Source organism: Hyperolius riggenbachi, chromosome 3, assembly GCF_040937935.1.
Source record: "Hyperolius riggenbachi isolate aHypRig1 chromosome 3, aHypRig1.pri, whole genome shotgun sequence".
NCBI classification, from domain to species: Eukaryota; Metazoa; Chordata; class Amphibia; order Anura; family Hyperoliidae; genus Hyperolius; species Hyperolius riggenbachi.
This window is the reverse complement of record NC_090648.1, coordinates 11,154,344-11,181,547: the sequence shown is the minus strand read 5'-3', so window position 1 is coordinate 11,181,547 and position 27,204 is coordinate 11,154,344. Positions and strand designations below refer to the sequence as shown.

General features: G+C 50.6%; 1 protein-coding gene across 4 annotated transcripts in view; it reads right to left on the bottom strand.

Moving 5' to 3' along the window:
* Nucleotides 1-14,025: 14,025 nt before the first annotated feature.
* Nucleotides 14,026-27,204, bottom strand: part of NLGN2 (neuroligin 2) — a 476,375-nt gene continuing 463,196 nt past the window's right edge. For all 4 annotated transcript variants that reach the window (XM_068273846.1, XM_068273847.1, XM_068273845.1 and 1 more), the window contains 2 exons: nt 24,530-25,319; nt 14,026-18,408 (listed from right to left, as the gene is read on the bottom strand). In XM_068273846.1, the coding sequence (XP_068129947.1) occupies nt 17,565-18,408; nt 24,530-25,319 (1,634 nt within the window). In that variant the 3' untranslated portion in view covers nt 14,026-17,564. The remainder of the gene's footprint in view (nt 18,409-24,529; nt 25,320-27,204) is intronic.

The following is a 27,204-nucleotide window of genomic DNA, read 5'->3' as shown; positions in this document are numbered from 1 at the left end:
GAAGCAGTACTGAGCACGGCTTCCCTGCAGGCTCTGCGTATGTATGAAGCAGTACTGAGCACGGCTTCCCTGCAGGCTCTGCGTATGTATGAAGCAGTACTGAGCACGGCTTCCCTGCGGGCTCTGCGTATGTATGAAGCAGTACTGAGCACGGCTTCCCTGCAGGCTCTGCATATGTATGAAGCAGTACTGAGCACGGCTTCCCTGCAGGCTCTGCGTATGTATGAAGCAGTACTGAGCACGGCTTCCCTGCGGGCTCTGCATATGTATGAAGCAGTACTGAGCACGGCTTCCCTGCAGGCTCTGCGTATGTATGAAGCAGTACTGAGCACGGCTTCCCTGCAGGCTCTGCATATGTATGAAGCAGTACTGAGCACGGCTTCCCCTGCAGGCTGTGCTTATGTATGAGGTTGTACTGAGCACGTCTTCCCTGCATGCTCTGCGTATGTATGAAGCAGTACTGAGCACGGCTTTCCTGCAGGCTCTGCATATGTATGAAGCAGTACTGAGCACGGCTTCCCTGCAGGCTCTGCATATGTATGAAGCAGTACTGAGCATGGCTTCCCTGCAGGCTCTGCATATGTATGAAGCAGTACTGAGCATGGCTTCTCTGCGAGCTTTGCTTATAGACAAAGTGATTTCCCTCACTGCATGTGTTTCCCCGACCCCAAGCATCTCCAGCGCTCAGTTCCAGTACAGTGCTGCCCATAATTATTCCCCTGGCAAATTTTCAATTAAAGTTACTTTTATTCAACCAGCAAGTTTTTATTTGACGGGAAATGACATGATAATAAGACGATGTACAAGAGGCATTATTGTGGGGAAAAAATATTTCTCAGTTTTTATTTGCTTCTGAGCAAAAAGTGTCTAGTCCAAAATTATTTACACCCTTCCCACACTGTCTGGCCCCGTTCACACGGCGATTTCTGCAAAACGCTTAAGCACACAACGAGCTGGTGCAATAATACCCTATGGACCCATTCTCATATGGGCGATTTGCGTGAATCGCCGGCGATTAACGCAAATCGCCAAATGCAAATTTGTATACTGCACCATTTTCAGGTGATTTCCCGACGATCACGTTTAATGCTATAGAAGCACTAATCGCGACCGTGAAAAAAATCGTCAAGTGTGAATGGCGATTTTTTTTCGTTAATCGCCAAAAAACATCACAGCAAACCACTAGCAAAAGCGCTAGAGTTTTGCATTTTGCAAATGTGAATAGGCCACAGTCTGTAGGAAACTCCAAAGTTCTATACCATTCTAAATAGTCCAAGCTGTTCTAAAGCATTCTAATTACCCTGATTAATTGGGAACAGCTGATTTAAACAACTCAACAGGTGAAAAATAGCAGCTCTCTGCAGTTGGTTTGTGGACAGTCATGGCTAATACAGAGGAGCTCAGTGAGGACCTGTGGCTGCACATTGTGGCTGCTCACAAGTCAGGAAAGGGCTACAAGGACATTTCTAAATGTTTTCAAGTTCCAGTGGCTACAGTGCAAAGTATTATTTAAAAATACAAGATGTTCCGCACTGTGGAAAATCTCAGAGGATGTGGTCGGAAGCCAAAAGTGACACCTGTACTGGCCAGGAGGATAGTGAGAGAGGTGACAAAGAATCCAAGGATCACCACCAAGGCCATGAATCTTGGTGAATCTGGGCTCGAGGCAGATAATCCAACAGACACTGATCACTGCTGGGATCCATGGATGCAGACCAAGGAGGACGCCACTTCTCCAGATAAGGCACACAAAAGCTCACCTGGCCTTTGCAAATGCTCAACTGGACAAGGAAGAAGACTGCTGGTCTGTGTTATGTCAGGTGAAACAAAAATTGTTTGGTCACATCATCACAATGATGTTTTCTTCATTTGGTGTAAAAAAGAAGAAGCATTCAACCCAAAGAACACCATCCCCACTGTCAAACATGTCGGTAGGAACCTAATGCTTTGGGGGTGTTTTTCAGCCAATGGACCAAAGAACCTAATCCCAGTAAATGGCAACATGAAGAAGAGCATAACATGAGGATTCTCAATGACAACATCAGGCAGTCTATAGAGAAACTTGGCCTTGGGCACCAGGGGACATTTCAGCATGACAATGACCCAAAACACACAGCAAAAGTGGTGAAGAAATGGTTAGCAGACAACAACATCAACGTTTTGGAGTGGCCCAGCCAGAGTCCTGACTTGAATCCAAATGAGAATCTGTGGAGTGAGCTAAAGATCAGAGTGATGGCAAGAAGACCCTCCAACCTGAAAGATTTGGAGCTCATTGCTAAAGATGAATGGGCAAAAATACCAGTGGAGACATGCAAAAAGCTGGTCTGCAATTATAGGAAACGTATGATTGTTGTAATAGCCAATAAAGGTTTTTCTATAAAAAAAAATAATTTTGGACTGGACACTTTTTGCACAAATGTAAATAAAAGCTGAGAAATGTCCTTCCCCCACAATAATTCCTCTTGTACATCGTCTTATTATCTTTTGAGAGACACCTATGTCATTTCCCAGCAATAAATTACTTGCTGCTTAAATAAAAGTATTTGCCAGGGGTATGAATAATTATGGGCAGGACTGTAGATCAGCAGACAGGTTGTGGACAGTGTGGGCCTCCTCCCTCTGGTGGGCCAGGCGCTGGGTGTAGGTTTTGGACAGTGTGGGCTCCTCCTTCTGGTGGGTCAGGCGCTGGGTGTAGGTTGTGGACAGTGTGGGCCCCTCCCTCTGGTGGGCCAGGCGCTGGGTGTAGGTTGTGGACAGTGTGGGCTCCTCCCTCTGGTGGGTCAGGCGCTGGGTGTAGGTTGTGGACAGTGTGGGCTCCTCCCTCTGGTGGGTCAGGCGCTGGGTGTAGGTTGTGGACAGTGTGGGCTCCTCCCTCTGGTGGGCCAGGCGGTGGGTGTAGGTTGTGGACAGTGTGGGCTCCTCCCTCTGGTGGGCCAGGCGCTGGGTGTAGGTTGTGGACAGTGTGGGCTCCTCCCTCTGGTGGGTCAGGCGCTGGGTGTAGGTTGTGGACAGTGTGGGCTCCTCCCTCTGGTGGGCCAGGCGGTGGGTGTAGGTTGTGGACAGTGTGGGCTCCTCCCTCTGGTGGGCCAGGCGCTGGGTGTAGGTTGTGGACAGTGTGGGCCCCTCACTCTGGTGGGCCAGGCGCTGGGTGTAGGTTGTGGACAGTGTGGGCTCCTCCCTCTGGTGGGCCAGGCGCTGGGTGTAGGTTGTGGACAGTGTGGGCTCCTCCCTCTGGTGGGTCAGGCGCTGGTTGTAGGTTGTGGACAGTGTGGGCTCCTCCCTCTGGTGGGCCAGGCGCTGGGTGTAGGTTGTGGACAGTGTGGGCTCCTCCCTTTGGTGGGTCAGGCGCTGGGTGTAGGTTGTGGTGGGCTCCCGCGTGGCTTCCTGTTATTACCAGGAATTCTTCTGGTCTCTCCTGTCTATCTGTTCTCGCTTTGCATTGATATGATACTCTCAGCTTTCCTATCGACTCTTCTCATGCCTGATTTCCCCTCCCCCCATCAGATTTCCTCCAGACCCCCAAAATCAATAAAGGAATAAAGCGTTGGCGTGGTGTTTGCGGGGGGACTATGTGAGCGAGCGCGCCTGAGACTTCCTCTGATTCCTTCCAGCAGGAACGCAGGTCTTATGTTTCACACCCGGCATCAGGCGGACGCCAGCAATTTATAGCAGGTTTTATATAAACAGGCAGAGATCGGTGTGACACCCCCACAGAGAGGGGCTCAGCTGCAAGTCCGTGTACATCCTGCAGGGGACAGCACAGCTGGATCCTCACCAACACCATCCTCCTAAATCCCTAGCCTAATGGTAGCCACTAATGATACAATTTGCCGAACATTCTTTTATGATCAATTTTTAGCATGAACAATCGGAAATTATCCTTTGGGACCACAAATAGACAAAACTCTCCTAACCAATCCAATCAGATTGACAGGAGCGAATCGAAAACTGGATCGGTTTCATTCATCTGTTCGGATTGGTTAGGACAGTGGTGCCCAAACTTTTTTTGCTCAAAAGCCGCCCTTCATATTAAGATAAATTTTGCGTCCAGGCACACATACATCCAAAATTTAAATATAGCTCTTTAACATTTTTCTAGTAACAGTTAACATGATGTTGGACAAGGAAAGAAAACAGCAAACCAAGAATTGTTGTACCATTTGATGCCCATTTTCTGGGTTACCTGGGTGTGTGTACAGAGGCATTCTGGGTGATCTTCCCCCACCCGCCCAGCACAAATACTGTGTGAGCTGAGGGTAGTTGAGGCCTACTATTCATCAGAAGCCTGGGTCTCGCGGGTGAAGGTCAGCGTGAAGCAACGTTTTTTCAGCTTGACCGGCAGGTAGGGTGTGATGTCACACTGTCCACTGAGATGAGAGGCCGGGGGCAGTAGCAAATCATCTGGGAAAGGAGAGCCAGAGCACGAGGAGAGCCGGAGCACTCAGGAGGAGGATCGGGGATTGCGTTTGCGTCATAGGTTTCTCGCGTTCTCTGCAGTAGCGCTGTGATAGTTAGAGACTGTCGCCCATTGGTTGCTGCAGGAACCTCCCTCCAATAAGAATAAGGCTGATTCCTATTGTAGGGTGGTTCCTGCAGCAACCAATGGATTAGGGTCTCTAAATATCACAGCGCTACTGCGGAGAACGCGACTACGCTGTGTAAACCTATGACATAGTATGACACAATCCCCGATCCTCCTCCTCCCCGACACTTCCGCGGGCCACAAAAGTTGACTTTGCGGGCCGCAAATGGCCCGTGGGCCTTAGGTTGGGCACAGCTGGGTTAGGAGATTTTTGGTCCCAAATGATCATTTACTAACGTTCAAATGAAAAAATAATTCCGTGACGTGGCTGTCCCCCTGGGCAGCAGAGAAGCGATCCGCTGTCATAGGCTGAACCCCATGACAGCAGATCGTGCTGATTGGCTGGTGGAGGGAGGGAGGGAGGAAGGGAGGGAGGGTTAAAAAAATAAAAAATAAAAATAGCAAAATGTATTGATAAAATAAACAAATAAATATTTTAAAAAAAAAATAAACATTGGGGGAGCAATCACAGCCCACCCACAGAAAAGGGGAGGAGAATCACTTGTGTAGTGAGTTGTACGGCCCTGAAGCGAGCCCTTAAAGCTGCTGTGGCCTAATTTGTAAAAAATGGCCTGGTCGCTGGGGGGGTTTAAGCCAACGGTCCTTAAGTGGTTAAAATGGAGGATAGAGAATTCCATTGATCACAGGGGACAAATGAGACGCAGGAGAGGAGAAAGAGATTAAGGAGTAGACTACGCAGGAGGTAAGTATGACCTGTGTATGGTTATTTTAACTTTTTATATTCAGTTCAGGTTCTCTTTAAGGCATCCATACCCTGGCATGCGTAAAGAGTTGTCAGGAAATTTTGGCGGTCAATTTTGCAATTAGAATATCAGTTAATATACCAATATGCTACATTGTTGATGTGGCAATAATGATGGCAAAATATCTGTAAATAATGGCAAGATTTTACTACAACTAAATCTAACCATATTCTCACACTGAACTATCCCTCCACTAATGCCTAACCCCCTGCCGATGCCTGACACTAACCACCCCCCAGCCAATGCCTAACCCTAACCTCCTGCCGATGCCTGACACTAACCCCCTGCCGATGCCAGACACTAACCACCCCCACCAATGCCTAACCCTAACCCCCAGCCAATGCCTAACCCTAACCCCCAGCCGATGCCTAACCCTAACCCCCTGCCGATGCCTGACACTAACCCCCTGCCGATGCCTGACACTAACCCCCTGCCGATGCCAGACACTAACCCCCTGCCGATGCCTGACACTAACCCCCGGCCGATGCCAGACACTAACCCCCTGCCAAAGCCTTACCCTAACCCCCTGCCAATGCCTAACCCTAACCCCCTGCCAATGCCTAACCCTAACCCCCTGCCGATGCCTAACCCTAACCCCCTGCCGATGCCTTACCCTAACCCCCCGCCGATGCCTAACCCTAACCCCCTGCCGATGCCTAAACCTAACCCCCTGCCAATGCCTAACCCTAACCCCCTGCCGATGCCTAACCCTAACCTCCTGCCAATGCCTAACCCTAACCCCTGCCAATGCCTAACCCTAACCCCCAGCCAATGCCTAACCCCTTGCCGATGCCTGACACTAACCACCCCCCTGCCGATGCATGACACTAACCCCCTGCCGATGCCTAACACTAACCCCCTCACCAATGCCTAACCCTAACCCCCCCGGCCAATGCCTAACCCTAACCCATTGCCGATGCCAGACACTAACCACCCCCCTGCCGATGCCTGACACTAACCCCCCCACCGATGCCTAACCCCCAGCCAATGCCTAACCCTAACCCCTTGCCAATGCCAGACACTAACCATCCCCCGGCCAATGCCTAACCCCTTGCCGATGCCAGACACTAACCCCCAGCCAATGCCTAACCCTAACCCCCTGCCGATGCCTGACACTAACCCCCCCACCGATGCCTGACACTAACCCCCTGCCAATGCCAGACACTAACTACTGCCCGACCGATGCCTAACCCTAACCCCCTGCCGATGCCTGACACTAACCACCCCTCCCACCGATGCCTAACCTTAACCACCCTCCACCGATGCCTGACACTAACCACCCCCTCTGCCGATGCCTGACACTAATCACCCCCCACCGATGCCTAACCCTAACCCCCAGCCAATGCCTAACCCTAACTCCCTGCCGATGCCTGACACTAACTACCCTCCAGCCAATGCCTAACCCTAACCTCCTGCCGATGCCTGACACTAACCCCCTGCCGATGCCAGACACTAACCACCCCCACCGATGCCTAACCCTAACCCCCAGCCAATGCCTAACCCTAACCCCCTGCCGATGCCTGTCACTAACCCCCTGCCGATGCCTGACACTAACCACCCCCTGGCCGATGTCTAACCCTAACCCCAAGCCAATGCCTAACCCTACCCCCCCCCCCCACCGATGCCTAACCCTAACCCCCCCCCCAACGATGCCTAACGCTAACCCCCTGCTGATGCCTGACACTAACCACCCCCTTTGCCGATGCCTGACACTAACCACCCCCCACCGATGCCTAACCCTAACCACCCCCTGGCTGATGTCGAACCCTAACCCCAAGCCAATGCCTAACCCTAACCCCCCCCCCCCCCTACGATGCCTAACCCTAACTCCCTTCTGATGCCTGACACTAACCAACCCCCGGCCGATGCCTGAACCTCAGCCCATGCCTGACACCTGAAGTGAGGGGGATATGGAGGCTGCCATATTTATTTCCTTTTACACAATGCACATTGCCTGGCAGTACTGCTGATCTCTTTGGCTGCAGTAGTTTCTGAATTACACCAGAAACAAGGATGCAGCTAATCCAGTCACACTTCGGTCAGAGCACCTGATCTGCTACATGCTTGTTCAGGGGCTATGGCTAAACATATTAGAGGCAGAGGATCAGCAGGGCAGCCAGGCAACTGGTATTGCTTAAAAGGAAATAAACATGGCAGCCTCCATATACCTCTCACTTCAGTTGTCCTTTAAACCTCTGCCTTAATGTGCCCAACCTTAACCAACCCCCGCACGCCTAACCTTAACCAACCCCCGCACACCTAACCTTAACCAACCCCCGCACGCCTAACCTTAACCAACCCCTCCATGCCTAACCTTAACCAACCCGCGCACACCTAACCTTAACCAACCCCCGTACTCCTAACCTTAACCAACCCCCGCACACTTAACCTTAACCAACCCCCACACGCCTAACCTTAACCAACCCCCGCACGCCTAACCTTAACCAACCCCCGCACGCCTAACCTTAACCAACCCCCGCACACCTAAACTTAAAGCCCTCGCCACGTACACCTACACGTAGTATACCCCCTGCATTTCCATCACGAAAAAAAAACGTCATTGGGAGGCGTCCATTAAAAATATTGGTCAGTGTGTAACACGTGGCCACCCGCTAAGAAAATGTGGACCGCCTATCCATCTTCAGCTTCTGCCCCCCCCCAAACCCCCCGCTCCTGGGCCCCACAGTGAATTTCAGTAGTCACAGTCAGGGGCTGCTGTTATGCCCCTGGTAGTGTGACTGGAAGTTTAGGGAGGGGGTAAAATGTTTCTGGAGGTGGGGATTGGTGGAGGTGTGGTAAAGCAGTGACTGAAAGTGGGTGATTGAAGGCATAATGAAGTTATCCCTGGAGGAGTGGAAGAGGTGTGGCTGGAGGTGGGGGAGTGGCAGGAGAAGAGGTCGGGGTGTGGCTGAAGGAGGGATTGGGTTGTGGCGAGGAGAGGTGGGGGAGTGGGTGGAGGAGAGGGTGGGCTGTGGTGAGGAGAGGTGGGGAGTGGCTGGAGGAGAGGTAAGGTTGTGGCTGGAGGTGGGGATGGAGATGGAAGAAATGGGGAGGGGGCTGGCAATAAGGAGGGGTGGCTGGAGGAGTGGTGGGCGTGTGGGTGGAGGAGTGCTGGGGGTGTGGCTGAAGGACAGATGGAAGTTGCTGGAGGAGAGGTGAAAGTGTGACAGGAGTGATGGGGGTGTGGCTAGAGGTGGGGATGTGGCTGGTGAAGGAAATGTGGGGGTGTGGCTGGTGAAGAGGTGGGGATATTGCAGGAGGAATGGTGGGGTGTGTGGCTGGAGAAGTAGGGGTGCGGCTTGAGTGGGAGAAGTGGGGGTGTGGCTGGATGAGAGGTTGGGGTGTGGCTAGAGGAGAGGGGAGTGTGGCTGGAGTGGGAGAGGTGGGTGTGTGGCTGGAGTGGGAGAGGTGCGGTGTGGGTGGAGACGTGCGGGTGTGGCTAGAAGAGAAATAAGGGTGCGGCTGGAATGGATGGGAGAGGTGGGGTGTGGGTGGAGGAAAGGTGCGAGTATGACTGGAAGAGAAGTAGGGGCGTGGCTGGAGGACAAGTAGGGGTGTGGCTGGAGAAGTAGGGGTGCGGCTGGAGGAGAAATAGTGGTGTGGCTGGAGGAAAAGTAGGGTTGTGGCTGAAGGAGTGCCGGAAGCATGAGATAGCTCTGGCTGCCTATACATGTGGTGGATGGGTCTTGTTCCATAATATGTTTTTGCCAAAAAGCTAAAGAGGTGTGTTTATACAATTGCAGTTTATCTGATCAGTTTATGTTCAGTTCAGGTTCCCTTTAGCCCCCATTAGGGTGGGGGGAAACAGTTGAAGAAGGTGGTGACAACAACCCATGACTGACCCCCGTAACAGACAGAAAGAGAGGTGTCCTCTGCCGCACTATTGCTGGGGTGCCAGTGATCACATGTCCTGGCCTTCATAGTCATGTGGTCTTCAGTGGCTCAGCAGCTGGTCTGCCCCCTTCCCAGTAATATGGCACCAGTGGCACATGCACTGCTATACCCTGGATACACCTCTGCATGGGTACAACATCCTCCCCACCTGCACCTGTCACACTCCTGGAGTTTATCAGCAGAAATCTTCTCCAATATGTATTCACCGCTGGATCCACTCGTTCAGAGAGGTGAGAACTCCAGGCACCTGTACACCAAACCATACTCTGTTGTCACGGTTACCAGCGCGTTACTGTGATATTTGTTTCTTGGTGGTATTGCATAGATATCACAAGAGCGACAGGCTGAAACTGAGAGATAATATGTAGCATACGTAACAACAGTTATTAACCACTTCCCCACCGAGGGGATTTACCCTTGAAACACCAGAGCAATTTTCTCCTTTCAGCACTCCTTCCATTCATTTGTCTATAACTTTATTATTACTTTTCGCAATGAAATGAACTATATCTTGTTTTTTTCGCCACCAATTAGGCTTTCTTTAGGTGGGACATTATGCCAAGAATAATTTTATTCTAAATGTGTTTTAATGGGAAAATAGGAAAAATGTGGGGAAAAAAACATTATTTTTCAGTTTTCGGCATTATAGTTTTAAAATAATGCATGCTACTGTAATTAAAACCCATGAAATGTATTTGTCCATTTGTCCCGGTTATAAAACCGTTTAAATTATGTCCCTATCATGTTTGGCGCCAATATTTTATTTGGAAATAAAGGTGCATTTTTTTCAGTTTTGCATCCATCCCTAATTACAAGCCCGTAGTTTATAAAGTAACAGTGTTATACCCTTTTGACATAAATATTTAAAAAGTTCAGTCCCTAAGGTAACTATTTATGTTTTTTTTTTTTATTATATATATATTTTTTTTAATTACAAAATGTGTGGGAGGAAATGAGTTAATTTTATTGTGTAAAACTAATGTATTTGTATATGTAAAATGCTTTAGGGTGTAGTTTTACTATTTGGCCACAAGATGGCCACAGTGAGTCTTTGTTCATGCGACCTGTAAGCGGAAGGACGCTTACAGGAAGCACTATGAGGCTGGGAAAATCACAATGATCGCGCTGTTTCTCATAGAAGCAGCAGATCATTGCGGGGGCTTAGATCAACGAACGGGAATGGATTTTCCCGTTCATTGATCTCCAGACGAGCGGCGGGAGCGCGGACAGCGGCGGTAGTGCGGGAGGTACGGATTTCTCCGTCCCTTGGTTTTATAAGGATGGAAAAAGAGACGGAGAAATCCGTACCACGGGAGGTAAAGTGGTTAAAGCACAACTGAAAGAGACAGTAAAGTGTCTTTTTTTACCTTAGTTTTGTATCCAGCCGACTTCAGCATTAAATTCCAAGCTGATTCCCCGCGGCACAAGGAGTGATTTATGGCGCAGAAATAGCCTAGGAAAGTTCCACACTTTCCAGGATTTTGCTGCCCGGGAGAGGCAGAGCTGTGTGCAGTAGCTCTGCCTCTCATCCAGTCAATCTCTGCCTCTCCCCTCCCCTCTCAGTCTTCTTTCACTGAGAGGGGCGGGGAGAGGCAGAGATTGGTGGAGATTGACTGGATAAGAGGCAGAGCTACTGCACACAGCTCTGCCTCTCCCGGGCAGCAAAATCTATGACTTAGAACTTTGCTAGGCTATTTCAGGGGCATAAATCACTCGTTCTGTTGCGGGAATGCGGCGAAATCACTTGGAATTTAATGCTGAAGACGGCTGGATACAAAACTAAGGTAAAAAATGCACTTCAGTGTCTCTTGAAGTGAGAGGGATATGGAGGCAGCCATGTTTATTTCCTGTTAAACAATACCAGTTGCCTGGCTGTCCTGCTGATCTCTTTGGCTGCAGTAGTGTCTGAATCACACACCTGAAACAAGCATGCAGCTAATCCAGTCTGACTTCAGTCAGAGCACCTGACCTGCTGCATGCTTGTTCAGGGGCTATGGCTGAAAGCATTGGAGAATCAACGACAGGAGCGTAACTACAAATCATGGGGCCCCCAGAAAAACTATGATGGGGCCCCTGTTATGGTCACACCCCTTCCTTGCCTTCCCTGGTGATTCTCACAGCCTGGGGGCGGGGCCATCTCACAAGGGTCATAAAACAAGTGCGGACATCAGGATCTTCCCACCCATAACAAGTGTAGCCACAAAACCCCTGATCTGCAGGATGGAGCCCTGTATTAGAGGAAGTGAAGTAATACTTGGGGCCCCCTTACACCTCTGGGGCCCCTGCAGTCGCAGAGACTGCTCCCTCCTAGTTACACCCCTGATCAGCAGGACAGCCAGGCAATCTGCATTGTTGCAAAGGAAATAAATATGTCCCCCTCCATACCCCTCTCCCTTCAGGTATCCTTTCAGTGCCTTGCTGAATCATTTCAGCCTGTTGTGATGTACTCTTTGTGAGGCCTCCTTTAACCACTTGCCGACCGCACACTCATACCGTGCGGCGGCAAAGTGGTAGCTGGAGGACCAGCGACGCACATCTGCGTCGCCAGGTGCCTCCCTAATTAATCAGGAAAGGCCGCTCGCACGAGCCACCCAGGCAGGCAGGAGCGATCAGACCCCCCCTGCACATCATCCCCATAGGGGGGAAAAAAGGGGGGTGATCTGATTGCTCTGCCTGCAACCTGATCTGTGCTGGGTGGACTTGTGTGTCTCCCCGCCTCTCCAGCCAGACTCCACCCACATGTATGTGTACCCCCCGGGCACGTGGTGAGTGCTCACCGGTCACACCTGTGTGTCTTCCCCGCCTCCCTGGCCAGACTCCACCCACGTGTATGTGTACCCCCCGTGCACGTGGTGAGTGCTCACCGGTCACACCTGTGTGTCTCCTCGACCAGACTCCACCCACATGTATGTGTACCCCCCGGGCACGTGGTGAGAGCTCACCGGTCACCTGTGTGTCTCCCCGCCTCCCCGGCCAGACTCCTCCCACATGTATGTGTACCCCCCCAGGCACGTGGTGAGTGCTCACCGGTCACACCTGCGTGTCTCCTCCCCTCCCAGCCAGACTCCACCCAAGTGTGAGTACCCCCCCCCCCCCGGCATGTGGTGAGTGCTCACCGGTCACAACTGTGTGTCTCCTCCCCTCCCCGGCCAGACTCCACCCACGTGTATGTGTACCCCCGGGCATGTGGTCAGTGCTCACCGGTCACACCTGTGTGTCTCCCCGCCCAGAAACCACCCACATGTATGTGTACCTCCCCCCCGGGCACGTGGTCAGTGCTCACCGGTCACACCTGTTTGTCTCCCCGTCTCCCTGGCCAGACTCCACCCACATGTATGTGTAACCCCCCCGGGCACGTGGTGAGTGCTCACCGGTCACACCTGCGTGTCTCCTCCCCTCCCGGCCAGACTCCACCCACGTGTATGTGTACCCCCGGGCACGTGGTGAGTGCTCACCGGTCACACCTGTGTGTCTCCCCGCCTCCCTGGCCAGACTCCACCCATGTGTATGTGTAGCCCCCAGGCACGTGGTCATTTCTCACCGGTCACACCTTTGTGTCTCCTCACCTCCCTGGCTAGACTCCACCCACGTGTATGTGTCTCCCCCGGCACGTGGTCAGTGCTCACCGGTCACACCTGTGTGTCTCCCCGCCTCCCCAGCCAGACTCCACCCATGTGTATGTGTACCCTCCCGGCACGTGGTCAGTGCTCACCGGTCACACCTGTGTGTCTCCCCGCCTCCCCGGCCGGACTCCACCCACGTGTATGTGTAGCCCCCGGGCACGTGGTCATTTCTCACCGGTCACACCTTTGTGTCTCCTCACCTCCCTGGCTAGACTCCACCCACGTGTATGTGTCTCCCCCGGCACGTGGTCAGTGCTCACCGGTCACACCTGTGTGTCTCCCCGCCTCCCCAGCCAGACTCCACCCATGTGTATGTGTACCCTCCCGGCACGTGGTCAGTGCTCACCGGTCACACCTGTGTGTCTCCCCGCCTCCCCGGCCGGACTCCACCCACGTGTATGTGTACCCCCCGGGCGAGTGCTGCAGGCTCACCAGTCATGCCTCATCCTTTATCTGGCGTCTTTTTGAATTGTCACGCGAACAACTGTACCGTGTGACAGTGCTGCATGTAGTGATCGATATAAGGGGCGGAGTCACATTTACAGGAGGAGGCGAGGATTTGCACAGGCTAATCGCCTGCAACACTCACCATGGGCAGGGGGTGGGGCTTGGGGGTGTTGGGTGTGGCACCAGGGGCATAACTAGAGGGAAGCACCCCTGCGACTGTAGAGGGACCCAGAGCTGTAAGGGGGCCCCAATTACTATGTCACTCCCTCCGATGCAAGTCTCCATCCTGCAGATCAGGTGTTTTGTGGCTACACTTGTTATGGGTGTGACCATCCTGATGGCCACACTTGTATTATGACCCATGTGACCTCCAGGTTGTGAGGTCACCAAGGGCAGGCAAGGGAGAGGGTGGGACCTTCGGGGGACTCTTTCAAAGTTTTTCTCGGGGCCCCATGAGAGACAAATACCCTAAGAAGGGCTCTTCTCATTTTCTGCACACTGCTCGAAGCTAGAAATACAAAAGTTAGGTTTTCAAACTTTCAGGTGAAGGTTTTCTGCCAGTAAAATTGCACCTCCCCATCAGCATTTCTTGCAAAGCAAACCCTTAGGAACCTGGCCCAGAACTCCGATGGAGGCTTCGTAGACACTCCCACTCAGAGCTCCTCCCAGCCACCGGGCATGCTGGGATCCAGAATAAAGATAGGCAACCATCATCTCACCAAAATTTGTCATTTTATTTCAGTCCAAGATCCCAAAAACAGAAAATAAAATAAAAAAAGTGCCATTATGTAACCAATTCAGCGTCAGGACCCAAAAAGGCGATAAGGCATATCCTGTGCCTTCACTGGATGTATATCGACACACATATACCTATACCTCCCGGCGTCTGTGCCACAGGGTCTTACCCGTTCACCTGACCACACACGTGGCCGAGAGCAGCCACGAGATACCCCTCTCCGTGGTACCATACCACAGACAGCCTCGTATACATATATGTGTGCCGCTATATACACGTCTCTGTGTATGCACCTCGCAGTGCATATAATATATATTTATATATTTATATGTTCCGTAATTTCCCTTTAATGATAGAACAATCTATATAATATAAATCTCATTAAGGTCTGTGGAGAAGAGGTGGGGGGGGTTTTCAATAATGAGACTTCCATATTTAATGGGACTACCGCCCCAGAGAAATGGTCTGCACCATGGTGAGTTTTGGAGTGTGATAAGTTCCATTAGACAGCGTCCCTCCACCATGGGATACGAGCGTCACACACTGACAAGGCCATCATTTATAAAAGGGTTTGTATTATTTACAGGTCTCTTGGTGGAGTGCTCACTGCAGCCTTCAGAAATGACGAAACACGATGTCTGTGTGTCTGTTTACTGGCGTAGCCACAATGGGCTCACTTGGACCCACTGAGGCACCCATTACAGTCCCCTTGAATTGTTATTAGCTATATGTTTTTATTTTACTGGTGATTTGTATTGTGCAAGGAATCGTCCCCGACCCCAACGTAATTTGCATTTGTCTTATTCTTATGGAACCCAACCAGCTATAGATTGCAATTCTCTTCCGTACAGACTTCATTTGAGGAATTTCTACTGCACCCATTACAGTTCATTTATCTGTCACTTAACCACAGGAATCCAATGTTTGTCTATAGTTCACAGTGGTCTCATGTACTAGTAGATGGGTTACTTAGATTCCCTTGCTTACTGGCTGATGCTATAGGATAAGGTTTTATTTTACAGGTTGATAATACCATGGAGGGAGAAATCTCAGACCCTATAAGTTACAAGAACTTGGTGTGTGTGTGTGTGTGTGTAGTGTGTGTGTGTGTATGTGTGCGTGTGTGTATGTGTGTGTGTGTGTGTGTGTATGTATGTGTGTGTGTATGTATGTGTGTGTGTGTGTATGGCTGTGTGTGTAGTGTGTGTGTGTGTGTAGTGTGTGTGCATGTATGTGTGTGTGTGTGTGTGTGTGTGTGTGTGTATGTGTGTATGTATGTGTGTGTGTGTGTGTGTGTGTGTGTGTGTGTATGTATGTGTGTGTGTGTGTGTGTGTGTGTGTGCCTGAGCAGCACACATGTATTTGTGTGGGATAGACTACAATGTTCTCTGATTCAGATCATTTACTTGGACCCTTTAAAACACCCATTGCAGTTTTAACCTACTTGTAGGCTGTATAAATTAAAAGAATGTCTTATTTTTCAGTTGTTAGCTGTCCCATGGAGTCCCAGACATATTAACCTACAGTTACTGTATGTGTGTGTATTTCTATGTAAGTATGACTCAATGTATGTTGCGTTACCTTCCAGAACCTCCATGATGCTTTCCTCTATCATATGCAAAGTTGTTGCTACTCCTTACACGGGTCCTCTTAGAGGCCTTCTACGTCAGTAAATTTACCCATCTTCCTAGCTACCTGAAAATCTTTGCACCGACTTCCTGACTTGTTCCAGCTGTATGCATTCTGATGTAATATCTGCTGGTTGCTTCCATGTTTAAGGGGGGAAACTGGAAACTGGGACCACTTGACAGTAAACAAGGTTCATCTATAGAGCAGCCTGGTGTGAATCCTCTGATCGCTGAACCCTACACGGTGTTCCATGAGTAGTTTCCTTTCCTGATATGTTATTTAGTCAGAAGAAGTCCCTAAAGTCTTCCCTAGTGATACTGTCATCTCCCCAGAGGGACACAAAGACCCTACAACTTGTAAGAAGGCAATGCTGTTCTTCACTGTAGTTTCGGGTGAGGTGTTGGTGGTTCTTTTGGCTCTGTTGTCCTGCAGTATAGCCTATGTAAGCATGTGACACTAGTATCCCATCGGAGGGAAGACGCCGACCCTCACCAGAATATATAATCTGTATAAAATCTGGAAATCCAGCATTTAGTTGACCCTGCACCCTGTCGAACCATGCGGCCTCCCTGCGTCAGACCAATCGTTCCCATCTAATCTTCTTGTAAACATGGAAGCCTGCCTGTGATTCCCAGAATCTCCAGTCTTCTTGTGATCTGATCCCGATGTCCGTGGCGGGATTAGCAGGTCTCTGTGTGCTTGTGATCGCCAGCCCCCCGTGGTGGAGGGGGCCCAGCCGGGCTCTGTGAAGGAAGAGCTGGAGAAGGAGTGGGGGAGGGTACAGGGGGAGGGAGGAAAAACAGAATGGGGTGCGGGAGAAATTTATCAGAGGACAATAAAGAAGGTGGGGCTTAAGGGGAGGAGGGGTGAGGAAAGGGAGCAGCGAGAGATCATGATGAGGATGGTAGTAATATACGAAACGTAATATAGGAAAATAGAGAGCAAAGATCCATCATATAAGACACTCTCGCACTATTATTTTGGCACACAGACAGTTCCCTTCCCCCCTCTTATCTACCTGGAGGGGTCTCGGGTACTATGGCAGTGGAGAGGCAGTACACTTATTAACCACTTCAGCACCCCCTTTGAGATTGGAGCAGGTCCACCTTTGTCAAAGAGGTGGAAAGGGGATCATTGGCACTGTGTTTTGTATTTTGAAGGGGGAGGGCTTAATTTGGCCTCTCATGCATTCACCCCCTCCCCTGTACATTCACCCCCTGCCCCCTTTCTCCATTCCGGGGATAGGGGATATCTCTCAGGAACCCCCGCTTCCTGTGATGGCGACATCTGTTGTTTGGGAGCAGTCAAGTCCTTGAAGGTTGAGTGCATTAAACGCACCGGACGCAGGCTCTTCATGGCGCCCGCCCCCGCGGTGTCACCTCCCCCATCCGATAGATATTGTCCGTGAATAAAAATAAAGCAGGTGTAGAAGTTGAGTCAGTGGAGGCTTCGGCCTAGTCACATAGGCCTCGTTTCCCCCTTTAGCAACTCTCCCCCAACAAGGGGGTATAATTTATTGGATCAAAACATCGTATCTTCCCCTACATCCCATTAAATAACTGCCCCATCATCTTTTTTTTGTGTGTTTTTGTTTTTTTATGTTTTTTGTCGACCCTGTTTCCCCCATGACATAGGCAGAAGTTGAAGTCCTACATGTCGATCTCGGGAGCAGTTTGTGTAGCCTGAGGAGGAGCAGAAGGGGCATGGGGAGCACAGGTAGTTCCTTTCCAGCCCCCTCATTATAAACAAGTTATTCCATCTACCCCCATCCCCTGCCATAAGGCAAAATCCAGCTCAGGCTTGGTAGGCCCAGATAGCCAGTGTTGCTGTTCAGGAGAGGAAGGGGGGATGGGGCAATGTGTGGGTAGAGGGAGGGATGCCTTGTAGCACTATACCCTTGTGGTTGAATGCGGGTGGGGCAGGGTATTGTTGTGGGCGGTGGTGGGGAATGTATTGAAGGGGTGTAAAGAAGCTAGGCCCGAAATGGTGTTTGGAGCCAAGACAGAGGAAGGAGGTGGAGGTTGTGGTGGAAGAGGAGCGTCCTCAGGGGCCCTTCTTAATGCCAATGTGTAGTCGGGAGGGCATGTTGGGCGCAGTATGTCATGTGGCCTCAGAGGCTCCAGATCAGGAGCTCCTCCCGCTCTTTTGATCTGAAGGGACATCAGTTCTTCTTCTGGTCCATGGTGTGCTAGGTCATTGCCAGGAGCTCCCCCTCGTCCAGGACTGTGTCGCCTCTGCCGGAGTTCATGACGCCGATCTCTTTTGTAGTAAAGAGCAGCAAAGGCCAAGATGTTGAGAAAAAGGAGAGACGCTCCAACTGCTACGGTTACGCTTAACTCTGTTGAGTAGTCACGTGAATCCCCAGGGAAAGGAGGGAAACGAGGTGGTCCAACTGGATCATCAGTATACTCCTCAGGCGGAGGGGTGGCATGCGGTCGTCGTGTGGTGCTTCCGCTGTTTATCCTGGGACCCTGGGGCCAGCGGGTGCTGTAGGGGGGTAATTTGGTGGTGGTGGAAGGGTGTTGGACCGTGTTGAGGTTGTGAAGATGAGGGACTAACTCCAACCAGAAGGCCACCTTGTTGGCACGGTAGTTGTCTCGAACGCGAGGCTTTAGGCCAATGTGCAGGTACTGTTTTTCTTTAGGGTTAAATTTCGTCCATACCACCTCTTCAAAGCGATTGGGCTTGGTGTGGATGAACTTGGTGTCCTGAGGGACGGGCTGGTTGGGATCCCTAGGATAAAAGGAGAGAAGATATTACATTATGAAGACATGATTGCAGAACGTAACCTAGAGGAGCACAAATAGCATCTATAGAAGGTGTTCAAAAGAAATCAGAACCAAACTTTAAAGGATACCCGAAGTGACATGTGACATGATGAGATAGACATGTGTATGTACACTGCCTAGCACACAAATAACTATGCTGTGTTCCTAGTTACTTGTGTGCTATGCAGTGTACATACACATGTCTATCTCATCATGTCACATGTCACTTTGGGTATCCTTTAATAATTATTTTAAACTTAGTGCCCCAGCTGAAGCAGTTACAGTAGCAGCAAGCTCCGTTACAGCTAATGAGAACCTGTAAAAAAATTTTTTTTTAAAATCAGCCAGATACTTACCTAAGGAAAGGTTGAATACTATTCTCTGCCGCTGCAGGAGGGTTTGGAAGTCTTTGGGAGTCTTTAGGAGGTGAGTGCTCCCAATTACAGGCAGCTCCGTACTGCGTCTGCGCTAGCACGCTCTCTCTCGCACGCAGGCGCAGTACGGAGCTGCCCTTCTTCAGGAGCACTCACCTCCTAAAGACTCCTAAAGACTCCTTCAAACGGGAAGCCAGCGCTGCAACGGGGGGAATGTGAGAGGTACGGGAACGCTCTACAGCCTAGGTTCTCTACGTGTGGTAAGCGTATCCCAGGGGGTACTTCTGATGGTTCCAGGGGGTATGCAGGCTTGATATACTTAACCAAGAATAACAAGTTAGAGTTTTAGAAAATGATAAATCTTATTTAAACAACACCAAATTAGTATTTTGGCTAATTAAAAGCAATAGTAAATGCCTGGAAATTGTTTATAACCAATTATCATGTAATATGATTAAATATATATTTGTCAAGGGGTACTTGTAATAATGTTTACTATGCTAGGGGGTACTTGGGTGAGTGCAGGGTTTTAAAAGAAGTACATACCAATACAATGTAGAGAAACACTGCTCTATGAGACCCAGAGCCTTCCCTCTACTTAGGTAAGTATCTGGCTGATTTTTTTTTACAGGTTCCTTTTAGCTTTAAAGAGACTCTGTAACAAAAAAAAAGTTCCCCCGGGGGGTACTCACCTCGGGAGGGGGAAGCCTCAGGGTCCCAATAAGGCTTCCCCCACCCCTGTAGCTGCAGGCAATCCAGCGCTGGCTCCCCCGAAGTCTCCTGCAATCTAGGCTCGGCAAGGCTTGCTATATTTACCTTTCCTGGCTCCAGAGGGGGCGCTGTTGCAGCTCTCAGCATGGAGATAGACGAAAATAGCCGATCTCTGTTGGGTCCGCTCTACTGTGCAGGCGCTGGAGACTTGCAGGAGACTTGCACCTGCGCAGTAGAGCAGACTGACAGCGATCGGGTATTTCTGCCTATCTCCGAGCGGAGAGCCGATACTGCGCCTGCGCTGGAGCAGGGAAGGTGCAGTAAATATTGACATCCCCGCTGTTCGGAGGGCCAGAGCGAGACCGCCGTGGGACACAGGAGGACAGGGAAGCCTCAATAGGATGTGGAAGCTTCCCCCTACCGAGGTGAGTACCACCCAGGGGAACTTTTTGTTGTTACAGGTTTTTTTTTTTAAAGGAGACCTGAACTCAGAATTTCCGGTGGTGATTGGTCACAAATGAGGGGGAATTGGACAGGCTAAACTCTCTAAATACATACAGGGTGCATTTCTCTGTGTTGTCCTTCTGTCCTGTGCAAGAGTTCAGGTCCACTTTAACACGGTTGGATTGGTGCACTGATGTTGCAGGGACAGGAAGTGGGTGGTGCTTTCTGAGGAAGTCAACACCTGCGGCTCTGGAAGTGTTTCCTGCAGGAAGTACCCGGTAAAGGAGTTCCTGACCTGCTGCTTTAGTAGGGAATTATTCAGGTTCATATAATAAAGGAACTTGTACAATATATACAGCAAATACAAGCTCTGCACAAGGCTCAGGAAACATCGGTAACTCAGTCCGGAATTTAATGCTGACTTCCACTTTTGGATGCTACGTATGTTCAGAGATTCCCTTTCGGAATGTTCTCGCTGCTCTCCATCCCCCTCTGTGGAAACGTCCATCAGTTCCTGTCAGACAGGAAGTGGGCAGATCTCTCTCAGAGTTAAAGGGAACCTAAACTGAGAAGGATGTGGATTTTTCCTTTTAAAAGAATACCAGTTGCCTGGCAGTCTTGCTGATCCTCTGCCTCTAATACTTTTAGCAACAGCCCCTGAACAAGCATACATAGTAGGTGCTCTGACTGAAGTCAGACTGGATTAGCTGCATGCTTGTTTCAGGTCTGTGATTCAGCCACTACTACAGCTAAAAGTATCAGCAGGACTGCCAGGCAACTGGTATTGTTTAAAAGGAAAAATCCATATTCCTCTCAGTTTAGGTTCCCTTTAAGGTGGCCATACATCAGGCAATGTATGGGCAGATCGACCATGAGACGATGCCTCTCTGATCCAATCTAATCAGAGAGATGCCTGTTGCTGGCCAACACACTGCAGGCCAATGCCTGATAGATTTGAGCATGAAATCTCTCAGGAATCGGCCCAACAATGCCCCCTGCCCGCGCATTGTAAATGATCACCTGTGCCACTGGCGCAACTCTTGGACACATCCGCCATAACCCCCAGGTCCACCGTTACGGCAAGCGCTACCATGTAGTGTGTGCACCATGTGGGGAGTGGGTGGTGTGTGCACCATGTGGGGAGTGGGTGGTGTGTGTACCATGTGGGGAGTGGGTGGTGTGTGCACCATGTGGGGAGTGGGTGGTGTGTGCACCATGTGGGGAGTGGGTGGTGTGTGCACCATGTGGGGAGTGGGTGGTGTGTGTACCATGTGGGGAGTGGGTGGTGTGTGCACCATGTGGGGAGTAGGTGGTGTGTGCACCATGTGGGGAGTGTGTGGTGTGTGCACCATGTGGGGAGTGGGTGGTGTGTGCACCATGTGGGGAGTGTGTGGTGTGTGCACCATGTGGGGAGTGGGTGGTGTGTGCACCATGTGGGGAGTGTGTGGTGTGTGCACCATGTGGGGAGTGTGTGGTGTGTGCACCATGTGGGGAGTGGGTGGTGTGTGCACCGTGTGGGGAGTGGGTGGTGTGTGCACCATGTGGGGAGTGGGTGGTGTGTGTACCATGTGGGGAGTGGGTGGTGTGTGCACCATGTGGGGAGTGTGTGGTGTGTGCACCATGTGGGGAGTGGGTGGTGTGTGCACCATGTGGGGAGTGGGTGGTGTGTGTACCATGTGGGGAGTGGGTGGTGTGTGCACCATGTGGGGAGTGTGTGGTGTGTGCACCATGTGGGGAGTGGGTGGTGTGTGCACCATGTGGGGAGTGGGTGGTGTGTGCACCATGTGGGGAGTAGGTGGTGTGTGTACCATGTGGGGAGTGGGTGGTGTGTGTACCGTGTGGGGAGTGGGTGGTGTGTGCACCATGTGGGGAGTGGGTGGTGTGTGTACCATGTGGGGAGTGGGTGGTGTGTGCACCATGTGGGGAGTGTGTGGTGTGTGCACCATGTGGGGAGTGGGTGGTGTGTGCACCATGTGGGGAGTGTGTGGTGTGTGCACCATGTGGGGAGTGTGTGGTGTGTGCACCATGTGGGGAGTGTGTGGTGTGTGCACCATGTGGGGAGTGGGTGGTGTGTGCACCATGTGGGGAGTGGGTGGTGTGTGTACCATGTGGGGAGTGGGTGGTGTGTGCACCATGTGGGGAGTGGGTGGTGTGTGCACCATGTGGGGAGTGGGTGGTGTGTGCACCATGTGGGGAGTGGGTGGTGTGTGCACCATGTGGGGAGTGTGTGGTGTGTGCACCATGTGGGGAGTGGGTGGTGTGTGCACCATGTGGGGAGTGTGTGGTGTGTGCACCATGTGGGGAGTGGGTGGTGTGTGCACCGTGTGGGGAGTGGGTGGTGTGTGTACCGTGTGGGGAGTGGGTGGTGTGTGTACCATGTGGGGAGTGGGTGGTGTGTGTACCATGTGGGGAGTGGGTGGTGTGTGCACCATGTGGGGAGTGTGTGGTGTGTGTACCATGTGGGGAGTGGGTGGTGTGTGCACCATGTGGGGAGTGTGTGGTGTGTGCACCATGTGGGGAGTGGGTGGTGTGTGTACCATGTGGGAAGTGGGTGGTGTGTGCACCATGTGGGGAGTGGGTGGTGTGTGCACCATGTGGGGAGTGGGTGGTGTGTGCACCATGTGGGGAGTGGGTGGTGTGTGCACCATGTGGGGAGTGGGTGGTGTGTGCACCATGTGGGGAGTGGGTGGTGTGTGCACCATGTGGGGAGTGGGTGGTGTGTGCACCATGTGGGGAGTGGGTGGTGTGTGCACCATGTGGGGAGTGGGTGGTGTGTGCACCATGTGGGGAGTGTGTGGTGTGTGCACCATGTGGGGAGTGTGTGGTGTGTGACATCACAAACATGCCTGGTGCCACAACACAGGGTCGAAAGTTACACCAGCGGAACAGGTGAAAACTTTCAATGCCTATGAGTGGGGAATTTTACACTTAATGGGACAGTGGCCAGGGCCAGATTTAAGGCAAGGCCACATAGGCCATGGCCTAGGGCACCACAGGATCAAGGGCAGGTGGACAGCAGGCTATACTGGGGAAGGTCACCTGGCCATCTATCTATACAGAAGTGGGGAGGATTATCTGGCTTCTTATACTAGAGGGAAGGGGGGGGGGGGGTCATCAGGCTACCTATACAACCTAAATTAATGTCCAGCGCTGCGTAATATGTTGGTGCTTTATAAATACAATAAATAAATATACTGGCTACCTATACTGGAGGGAAGGGGGGGGGGGGGCATCAGGCTATCTATACTGGAGGGAAGGGGTTTTTATCTGGCTACCTATGCTAGAGGGAAGGGTCAACGGGCTGCCTATACTGGAGGGAGGGGGAAGGGTCATCTGACTACCTATACTGGCAGGGGGAGGGGTCATCTCGCTACCTATACTGAAGGTGGGAGGCTCCTGACAGTGGCCTTGGGCAGTAAAGAGTACAAATCCGGCCCTGACATTGGCCGAGGGTCTGTCCAATACGTTGGTCATCACACTGTTCCCTCACACCCCCAACTGACCACATGGGACTGAGATTTTCCAGCATGCTCTATCGATGCATCCGACCAATTTCAGGATCAAATTAGTTGACTCATCGATTGGCATGTTACAGCACTGATTTTCATCTGATTCGATAAAATTATTGGATGGCCAATTGGGCTGCAAAATCGATAGATGTATGACCACCTTTACAGAGATGGCTACAAACAGTACATTTCTTAAACAGAATGGGAAATAATGAGAAAACCCAACTAGCTCTTCTTTTCGTCCCTCATGTCCTGTCCCCGAGACTCCTAGTTTCCATATTAATGCCACAAGGATCCATGGAGGTCAGTGGGAGAGGAAGTGAGGTCAGTGGGAGAGGAAGTGTGGTCAGCGGGAGAGGAAGTGTGGTCAGCGGGAAAGGAAGTGAGGAGAACAATACCCAAGTTTGTAACTTTTTCAACGCAATGCAAAATTAAGATAAGATTCTGAAATGTGACTTTGATAAGGCGCTGGTTAAACCCATCCACCGATAGTCTCACTCCTCCCATCAGCCCAAGGCACGAGAACAGTTCCTCTCGGAAGACCTCACTGCTATTTTTCTAACACATTTTTATTTTTATGTTCTCCCTTGTTTGAATAACTTACTAGATACCCAAAAAATGTACAAAGCCTTGTTCAATCCTGTAAAAAAATGTCTTTGCTATCATCAAAGCCTTTAACCCATCACCTAGATATATTCCTTTTAGTGATGTCTTAATTGGCTAATTTCATTGCAAAATTCACATCTGTTTGTGACATTCTGTTGACATGTTCAGAGGATTAGCTCAACATTAAGAACAAGCTTATTCATTAAATTGAAGCTGAGTACCATCATTGGTCCAACACGTTGCTCTCTTTTACTATATTAGGCTTTGTGGACCATACCATTCATGAAAGAGAGAAACCCTTCAACCAACAGAAGTTAGAACATATCGGTGGTGTTCCTGACAGATATAGTAATTCTAATTCAGTGCTCAATGGATTTATGGATGATTGGTTGAAATACATGAACTACTGTTGACTGAAGTGGCAGAACAGGACAAAACTCACCCAGTCTTCGCAAAGTTGGTCCAGTAGGTCATGACCACCGCGCTCAGCATGACGTCATTCTTGGAGAAGTTGCAGGGGAACAAGTCTGTAGCTCCCACCATGGGAACACCAAAGACGTAGGGCACTTCGTCGCCATGGGCCGCCTCTCCCCATTCCGGCCTTCCCTCGGCCTGGCAGCGATGGTAAAAGGCATAGAAGTAAACAGGTGACTCATATTCGGCATGGAAACGAGCTGTGGCCACTGCTGGTGCAACCCACTGATGGTCCGTAAAAAGGGCAAGCAGAGTCTTCCGTCTCATGTCACCATTGTCACGGTCAGCCCAGTCCGTATACATGAATTTAATAGTTTCTCGCAGCACATCTTTCCCTTCGGGATAGCCATAGAGGTTGTCCACAAAATTGGACACTGTAAAATCAAAGTAGCTGGCTGATATGCCATCTTCACTCTCTAACGTGTCTTCCACAAACTTGAGGCCCTCACCTTGGTTCACCCCCATTAGGATATCATAGTTTAGAAACTCTCCTTGTTCCATCAGAATTTCCGGGTCATCTGGAACGACATCTCCATCGACAACAGGCCCGAAAGCAATATGGTACCGGGCGGGCTGGATGTCCTGGTCCACCAGATCTCGGTAGGGTTTCCGCCTCAGGCAGCTGACCATCTCAGTGTTGTCAGGGTAATCACAGCTCACCTTAGACGCCAACATACGCGTGTACTTCAGCGGTTCGTAGTTGACCGACCAACTGGCGATGGCTGTACCACTCTGGGCAATAGCTTTCTGGAAGAGACCTGGAGGTGGACAAAAATGACATATAGATTAGCTTCCATCAACTTCTCTAACAAAATCAGCTTCAAGTTCAATGGGTCATTATGGGGTTGGACACTGGGTAATAACGACACACATACGGTCATTTTTTTTCTCTCTGAAAAGTTTTTAGTCCATCAGAATGTATCAGCGACACAAGTTGTAACGTTCCTCTCTTTCTGTCTCTGGTCACTGCCCGACTCAGAAAGATAACTAGAGAACTAGAGATTGCTTGATGGATAATTCCAAAGATAATAGAGCCACCTTTTTTTAAAAGACAACAGCGTAATTAGGTTCTACTTGAAAAATACTTATTGTTTTTAACACGGCAGGAGAAATAGAAACAGCTATTACAATTCAAACTAAACACATAAGGGCTCATATGCAATTCACTGTTTCTCCTGAGTTTTCTCCCAGGTGATATTTTCAAAATTGTCAATAAAATACCTTTTAAGCCACCAGCATGCAAGAAAATACTGGAAATAATTTCGAACATACCGTATTTTTTGGACTATAAGACACACTTTTTCTCCCCCAAAAGTTGGGGGGAAAAGTCAGTGCATCTTATAGTCCGAATACTAAAATTTGGACCGGCACCTATGTGTCCTCTGTACCCATGTGTATTCTACCTGGTGTCTGTCCCTCTGTGTCCTTGATCCCGCTGTGTATCCTGTGTCCATGTCCCTTCTCCCGCTGTGTATGCTGTGTCCGTGTCTGCTGTGTTTCGCCCGCCGTCTGTGTCCTTCCTTCTTTGTGTCCGTGTCCTTTGTCACGCTATGTATCCTGTGTCCGTGGTGCCCGCTGACTGCTGACCCGTGCCCTATGTCCCCGAGTGCAGACCCGCTTGTCCATACTTAGCTGCAGCTCCGATGAAGAGGAAGCAGCCATCTACCAATCAAGCGGAGAGGCGCTGCCCCAAACTGCCAATCACGGCAGCTCACTGCTCCTGCTCCCTTCCTAATAGGACGCGCTGGTCTCGCGGGCGGGAGCAGGGCTCCATAGTTGGGGCCAATCACTGCACTCCCTCAGTTGCAGGGATTGCAGTGATTGGCCCCAGTGATGTCGCTCTGTTCCCGCCCTCAAGACCGAGAAGATGGCTGTTTCCTCTTTATTGGAGCGGTGTGCTGCAGCTAAGTATGGACAAACGGGTCTGCACTCTGGGACATAGGGCACGGGACAGCGGGCACCACAGACACTGGATACATAGCGTGACAAGGAACAAAGGACACGGACACAAAGAAGGCAGGACATAGACGGCGGACAAAACACAGCAGACACGTGTATATAGGATACATAGCTGGATCAAGTACACAGAGGGACAGACACCAGGTAGAATGCTGCAGCTAAGTATGGAAAAGGGGTCTGAATCCGGGGACATAGGAAGGGGTGAAGAGAGCAGGGGACAGACAGCGGGCAATACACCACTGACACAGGATACACAGCGAGACGAAGCACATGGACACAAAGAGGGCAGGAGACAAACAGTGGGCAATACACAGCAGACATGGACACAGGATACAGAGCCCGGATACACAGCAGAAGAAAGGACACAGGGACAGAATACACAGCAGGATGGACGACAGGGGGAGAGAATAGACAGCAATAATGTATGGGATCATATAGGACACTGATATGGAGGAGATGGGGACACTGGACACAGGGATAGGGAACAAAGGAGGGCACAAGAGGTACTTGAAAGGTACAAGGAGGACATAATTGGGGGGAGGAAGGTCTATAATATAGATGCACCAGGTTTAGGATATATTTTTTTTCCTGGAGCGTCTTATAGTCCGGAGTGTCTTATAGTCCGGAGTGTCTTATAGTCCGGAGCGTCTTATAGTCCGGAGCGTCTTATAGTCCGGAGCGTCT